The sequence below is a fragment of the Oncorhynchus kisutch genome, unplaced genomic scaffold (assembly GCF_002021735.2).
Source record: "Oncorhynchus kisutch isolate 150728-3 unplaced genomic scaffold, Okis_V2 Okis02a-Okis13b_hom, whole genome shotgun sequence".
Taxonomy (NCBI): domain Eukaryota; kingdom Metazoa; phylum Chordata; class Actinopteri; order Salmoniformes; family Salmonidae; genus Oncorhynchus; species Oncorhynchus kisutch.
Genome location: NW_022261979.1, coordinates 10,274,255 through 10,281,754, shown reverse-complemented (window position 1 = coordinate 10,281,754; position 7,500 = coordinate 10,274,255). Strand labels below are relative to the sequence as shown.

The 7,500-nt window shown below is 42.9% G+C and overlaps 1 protein-coding gene across 1 annotated transcript in view; it reads right to left on the bottom strand.

The window, feature by feature from the left end:
* LOC109884931 (TGF-beta receptor type-2) overlaps positions 1-7,500 on the bottom strand; it is a 57,370-nt gene that overhangs the window by 21,833 nt on the left and 28,037 nt on the right. The window contains exons 4-7 of the mRNA XM_031811949.1: positions 6,280-6,453; positions 4,349-4,458; positions 2,766-2,966; positions 1,161-1,466 (exon numbers count right to left, since the gene is read on the bottom strand). Coding sequence (XP_031667809.1) covers positions 1,161-1,466; positions 2,766-2,966; positions 4,349-4,458; positions 6,280-6,453 — 791 coding nt within the window. The remainder of the gene's footprint in view (positions 1-1,160; positions 1,467-2,765; positions 2,967-4,348; positions 4,459-6,279; positions 6,454-7,500) is intronic.

The following is a 7,500-nucleotide window of genomic DNA, read 5'->3' as shown; positions in this document are numbered from 1 at the left end:
TGATATCTCTGTAAAACATCACCCTCTCTGAACAGCGGGACGTAAGGCTGCATCTTACTCAGTACTCTGATATCTCTGTAAAACACCACCCTCTCTGAACAGCGGGACGTAAGGCTGCATCTTACTCAGTACTCTGATATCTCTATAAAACACCACCCTCTCTGAACAGCGGGACGTAAGGCTGCATCTTACTCAGTACTCTGATATCTCTGTAAACCATCACCCTCTCTGAACAGCGGGACGTAAGGCTGCATCTTACTCAGTACTCTGATATCTCTGTAAACCATCACCCTCTCTGAACAGCGGGACGTAAGGCTGCATCTTACTCAGTACTCTGATATCTCTATAAAACACCACCCTCTCTGAACAGCGGGACGTAAGGCTGCATCTTACTCAGTACTCTGATATCTCTGTAAACCATCGCCCTCTCTGAACAGCGGGACGTAAGGCTGCATCTTACTCAGTACTCTGATATCTCTCTAAAACACCACCCTCTCTGAACAGCGGGACGTAAGGCTGCATCTTACTCAGTACTCTGATATCTCTGTAAAACACCACCCTCTCTGAACAGCGGGACGTAAGGCTGCATCTTACTCAGTACTCTGATATCTCTGTAAAACATCACCCTCTCTGAACAGCGGGACGTAAGGCTGCATCTTACTCAGTACTCTGATATCTCTGTAAACCATCACCCTCTCTGAACAGCGGGACGTAAGGCTGCATCTTACTCAGTACTCTGATATCTCTGTAAACCATCACCCTCTCTGAACAGCGGGACGTAAGGCTGCATCTTACTCAGTACTCAGATATCTCTGTAAAACACCACCCTCTCTGAACAGCGGGACGTAAGGCTGCATCTTACTCAGTACTCTGATATCTCTGTAAAACACCACCCTCTCTGAACAGCGGGACGTAAGGCTGCATCTTACTCAGTACTCAGATATCTCTGTAAACCATCACCCTCTCTGAACAGCAGGACGTAGATTACAGGTTGTGTTATAGGGTGTGTAAGGTCTTATGTTTACATCAGAAACAACACTGTAAACAATAACAACAACACCAGTTACCTCTCACCTGTCCGACTGTTGACAAGGCCGTCTACTGACAGTGTCATAAGGGCTGTAATGTTTACATCAACAACAACACCAGTTACCTCTCACCTGTCCGCTGTTTGCTAGATCATCCACTGTCATGGTGTTATCCAGTCTGAGCCCCAGTCCAAAGTCACACAGACAACAGGTCAGATCCTGCTTCACCAGGATGTTAGAGCTCTTCAGGTCGCGGTGTACGATGGGCACTTTGGGCCGCCCGCAGGCCGTGTGGTCACTGTGAAGGTGTGCCACCCCGCAGGCCAGGGACCCGCCCAGACCCCGTAGATCCTCCCAGGAGACCAGGTTACGGGTCAGGTACTCCTGAAGGTTTCCTCGGGGGTGGAAGGCTGTGATCAGCCAGTACTGCTTCGACATCTACAAAGGACAAAAAGACACCATGACGAGAAACGGTTAGAAAGGGTGTTGGGAACAATTAGCTTAAAGTGGTCTGTTTGTTTGCCTGACGACCCAAAGCTCTTTGCTCTTGCCTGACGCTAAGCCACGCCCACGGACGGGAGTTTCTTCTCCACAACGAGTCTGGATCTGAGTTCCTCCCGGACGATTTCTAACACGCAAACACATTCTAACTGCTCTGATTGGTCCAGAAAACCGGACGGGTTGGGCCAGAGGCAGAACACACGCGGGTAAAGGTGGCTTTGACACTTCTGATTGGTCCAGAAAACCGGACGGGTTGGGCCAGAGCCAGAACACACGTGGGCACCTCTGATTGGTTAGAGATGATCCAATTGTTGATGACTTTGTTATGTACAACACCTGTCATTTGGACGTCACCTTAAAGGACTTTAACGATGTCAGTCTCAGACTGAAGTATGAGCAAATATATCTACATCCTATCCCTGTAATCTAGAACTAGTGGACAACAATATACAGTATGTATCCCTGTAATCTAGAGACAGTGGACAACACAGTATGTGTCCCTGTAATCTAGAACTAGTGGACAACAATATACAGTATGTCTCCCTGTAATCTAGAGACAGTGGGTGGACAACACAGTATGTGTCCCTGTAATCTAGAACTAGTGGACAACAATATACAGTATGTCTCCCTGTAATCTAGAGACAGTGGGTGGACAACACAGTATGTGTCCCTGTAATCTAGAACTAGTGAACAACCATATACAGTGTGTGTCCCTGTAATCTAGAGACAGTGGACAACACAGTATGTGTCCCTGTAATCTAGAACTAGTGGACAACAATATACAGTATGTCTCCCTGTAATATAGAGACAGTGGGTGGACAACACAGTATGTGTCCCTGTAATCTAGAACTAGTGAACAACCATATACAGTGTGTGTCCCTGTAATCTAGAGACAGTGGACAACACAGTATGTATCCCTCTAGAACTAGTGAACAACAATATACAGTATGTGTCCCTGTAATCTAGAGACAGTGGACAACACAGTATGTATCTCTGTAATGTAGAGACAGTGGACAACACAGTATGTATCCCTGTAATCTAGAACTAGTGAACAACAATATACATTATGTATCTCTGTAATCTAGAACTAGTGAACAACAATATACAGTATGTATCCCTGTGATCCCTTCAGTAAAGTGCAACAAAGATAACATAGGCTGCGATTAGGCCAAAGAAGTGCACTATATAGGGATTAGAGTGCCATTTGGGATGGATGAAACAGGGACGCTACACTACCTTTCTCTCCTCTGCTGTGAGGAAGTGGAGGACGTTGTCGTGGCGAAGGTTGATGTCGGAGAAGATGTCCTTCTCGTTCTTCCACGATGCGTACTCTTCCTCAGGGAAGATCTTCACGGCCACCGTCTCATACTGGTCCGACGAGGAGCCGGGCTGCCTCAGCTTGGCCTTGAAAACCTCAGCGAAGCGCCCCTTACCCACCTAATGTAGATATAATATACAGTAAATCTGGTTATAACCCTTACCCACCTAATGTAGATATAATATACAGTAAATCTGGTTATAACCCTTACCCACCTAATGTAGATATAATATACTAGTAAATCTGGTTATAACCCTTACCCACCTAATGTAGATATAATATACAGTAAATCTGGTTATAACCCTTACCCACCTAATGTAGATATAATATACAGTAAATCTGGTTATAACCCTTACCCACCTAATGTCAATATAATATACAGTAAATCTGGTTATAACCCTTACCCACCTGTGGTTGGAGTAAAAGTGAGAAGTTAGGGCTAGTCTAAAGCAGAAAAGAACAGGAAGTTGAAATGAGCACCACAGGGAAAAGACCTAAAGTCGGCATTGCACTACAAAGGATTTCTAGTAGAAGAGGAAGAGGAAGAAGGAGACGCATATAAAAAGAAATGCCATTTAGCAGACGCTTTTATCCAGAGTGACTAATACTCACGCCTAATACAGTTTACGTGTAGGAAGAAGAAGAAGGAGAAGAAGATGAAGAAGAAGGAGAAGAAGAAGAAGAAGAGGAGGAGAAGGAGGAGAAGAAGGAGAAGAAGAAGGAGGAGAAGAAGAAGGAGGAGAAGAAGAAGAAGGAAAAGAAGCAGGAGGAGAAGGAGAAGAAGGAGGAGAAGAAGGAGAAGAAGGAGGAGGAGAAGAAGAAGGAGAAGAAGGAGGAGAAGAAGGAGAAGAAGGAGGAGGAGAAGAAGAAGGAGAAGAAGGAGGAGAAGAAGAAGGAGAAGAAGGAGAAGAAGAAGGAGGAGAAGAAGAAGGAGGAGAAGAAGAAGGAGAAGAAGGAGAAGAAGGAGAAGAAGGAGGAGGAGAAGAAGAAGGAGAAGAAGGAGAAGAAGGAAGAGGAGAAGGAGAAGAAGGAGAAGAAGAAGGAGGAGGAGAAGAAGAAGGAGAAGAAGGAGAAGAAGGAGGAGAAGAAGAAGGAGAAGAAGGAGAAGAAGGAGAAGAAGAAGGAGAAGAAGGAGGAGGAGAAGAAGAAGGAGAAGAAGGAGAAGAAGGAGGAGAAGAAGAAGGAGAAGAAGGAGAAGAAGAAGGAGGAGAAGAAGAAGAAGGAAAAGAAGCAGGAGGAGAAGGAGAAGAAGGAGAAGAAGGAGGAGGAGAAGAAGAAGGAGAAGAAGGAGAAGAAGGAGGAGGAGAAGGAGAAGAAGGAGAAGAAGAAGGAGAAGGAGAAGAAGAAGGAGAAGAAGAAGGAGAAGAAGAAGGAGAAGAAGGAGAAGAAGGAGAAGAAGAAGGAGAAGAAGGAGAAGACGAAGGAGAAGAAGAAGGAGAAGAAGGAGAAGAAGGACAACAACAACAACAAACAACATCAACAACCAGACAGGTGTCCAGACCTGCAGGTCCAGCTCGATGGGTAGGGGTTCAGTGTTGTGGTTGAGGTTGTTGGCGTGCGTTGAGCTGCTGTCTGATCCATCGTCGTCCATCATGATGCTGCAGTCCAGACCTATTTATTGATTGAAACACGTATTGATTGTTTGAATCTATTGGACAGTAAAATCACATATAAAGCCAGTCACTCCTGACAGAAACAACGTAATGGATTTAAAACAATTATCCAGGATTAACACACTATAACCTGAAGGATCATTTTCATGATTGACTTGATGACAGAATGATTGATTGAGTTAATTATTGATCCCATGACTGATTGATTGAGTTAATTATTGATCTCATGACTGATTGATTGAGTTAATTATTGATCTCATGACTGATTGATTGAGTTGATTATTGATCTCATGACTGATTGATTGAGTTGATTATTGATCTCATGACTGATTGATTGAGTTGATGACAGACTGATTGATCTCATGACTGATTGATTGAGTTGATTATTGATCTCATGACTGATTGATTGAGTTGATTATTGATCTCATGACTGATTGATTGAGTTGATTATTGATCTCATGACTGATTGATTGAGTTGATTATTGATCTCATGACTGATTGATTGAGTTGATTATTGATCTCATGACTGATTGATTGAGTTGATTATTGATCTCATGACTGATTGATTGAGTTAATTATTGATCTCATGACTGATTGATTGAGTTGATTATTGATCTCATGACTGATTGATTGAGTTGATTATTGATCTCATGACTGATTGATTGAGTTGATGACAGAATGATTGATCTCATGATTGAGTTGATGACAGACTGATTGATCGCATTATCTCATGATTGAGTTGATGACAGACTGTTTGATCTCATGATTATTTTATTAAGTTGATTATTGATCTCATGACTGATTGATTGAGTTGATTATTGATCTCATGACTGATTGATTGAGTTGATTATTGATCTCATGACTGATTGATTGAGTTGATTATTGATCTCATGACTGATTGATTGAGTTGATGACAGAATGATTGATCTCATGATTGAGTTGATGACAGACTGATTGATCGCATTATCTCATGATTGAGTTGATGACAGACTGTTTGATCTCATGATTATTTTATTAAGTTGATTATTGATCTCATGACTGATTGATTGAGTTGATTATTGATCTCATGACTGATTGATTGAGTTGATTATTGATATCATGACTGATTGATTGAGTTGATGACAGACTGATTGATCTCATGACTGATTGATTGAGTTGATTATTGATCTCATGACTGATTGATTGAGTTGATTATTGATCTCATGACTGATTGATTGAGTTGATTATTGATCTCATGACTGATTGATTGAGTTGATTATTGATCTCATGACTGATTGATTGAGTTGATTATTGATCTCATGACTGATTGATTGAGTTGATTATTGATCTCATGACTGATTGATTGAGTTGATTATTGATCTCATGACTGATTGATTGAGTTGATTATTGATCTCATGACTGATTGATTGAGTTGATTATTGATCTCATGACTGATTGATTGAGTTGATTATTGATATCATGACTGATTGATTGAGTTGATTATTGATCTCATGACTGATTGATTGAGTTGATTATTGATTTCATGACTGATTGATTGAGTTGATGACAGACTGATTGATCTCATTATTATTTTATTAAGTTGATTATTGATCTCATGACTGATTGATTGAGTTAATTATTGATCTCATGACTGATTGATTGAGTTGATTATTGATCTCATGACTGATTGGTTGAGTTGATTATTGATCTCATGACTGATTGATAGAGTTGATTATTGATCTCATGACTGATTGATTGATTTGATAACAGACTGATTGATCTCATGACTGATTGATTGAGTTGCTGACAGACTGATTTATTCCATTGTGGTAGTCCTCACCTTTGCCCTTGCGTTTGGACTTCTTGCTGTCCCACTGTTCCTGGCTGAGTTTGCGATGGCGTTGGACCCGGTACCAATAGAACATAGTGATGACTACTACCACTAGGACCAGTAAGGGCAACAGGCTGATCAGGATGATCGATACCACCGGGGGCTCGATGGTTGGGCCGACCACTGGAGAGAGGACACAGAGAAAAACGAGTTAACTAGGTTAGTTAGTCTAATCCTAACTAGGACCAGTAAGGGTAACAGGCTGATCAGGATGACTGATATCACCGGGGACTCCATGGTCGGGGGAGAACACAGGAGAGAGGGAGGGGAGGTTTAGAATAGAGCACATGTAGCAGGTGATTGGAAATCAGGCTCTTGTAAAGAGGTAGCCCTAGTACCTTGATGAGGACCTCTCGGTCTAATGAATCAGGATCTTGTAAAGAGGTAGCTCTCGTATCTTGATGAGGACCTCTCGGTCTAATGAATCAGGCTCTTGGAAAGAGGTAGCCCTCGTACCTTGATGAGGACCTCCTGGTCTAATGAATCAGGCTCTTGTAAAGAGGTAGCCCTCGTACCTTGATGACGACCTCCTGGCCTAATGGTTAAGACTTTGGGTTGGTGAGCAGGAAAACCTGGTTTGATTCCCACTGGTGACACAAGCATGCTGTCATGAATAAAACTGACCACGCATATAAGTACATCTAACACATGGTTGGACATATACCTTTTCACCCTCTCAGAAACAGTGATTGCTGTGTAATAATCCACTGTGGTGTGAGGCTACATGTCCAGGACGCGAGACAGAGTGAGACATAGTGGTCCAGTGTAAACGAGGACAGGATATTCCCCAGAACTAGGAGGGGGAAAAAGGTCAGAGCTGTTTGATAACGTTGTGTTGTTGCATTGTGTTTCACAAATAGAAAAGTCCCAAACCCCTTTTTTACTTGGTACAGAATAAAATGCAGCTTTTATAAAACGCTACAGTGATTGTGGTGACGTCTGGTGACGTCTGGTGACGTCTGGTGACGTCTGGTGACGTCTGGCGACGTCTGGCGACGTCTGGTGACGTCTGGTGACGTCTGGTGACGTCTGGTGACGTCTGGCGACGTCTGGTGACGTCTGGCGGCGTCTGGTGTCGTCTGGTGACGTCTGGTGACGTCTGGCGACGTCTGGTGACGTCTGGTGACGTCTGATGACGTTCACTCTTCAATGTCACACGGATAATAGTGT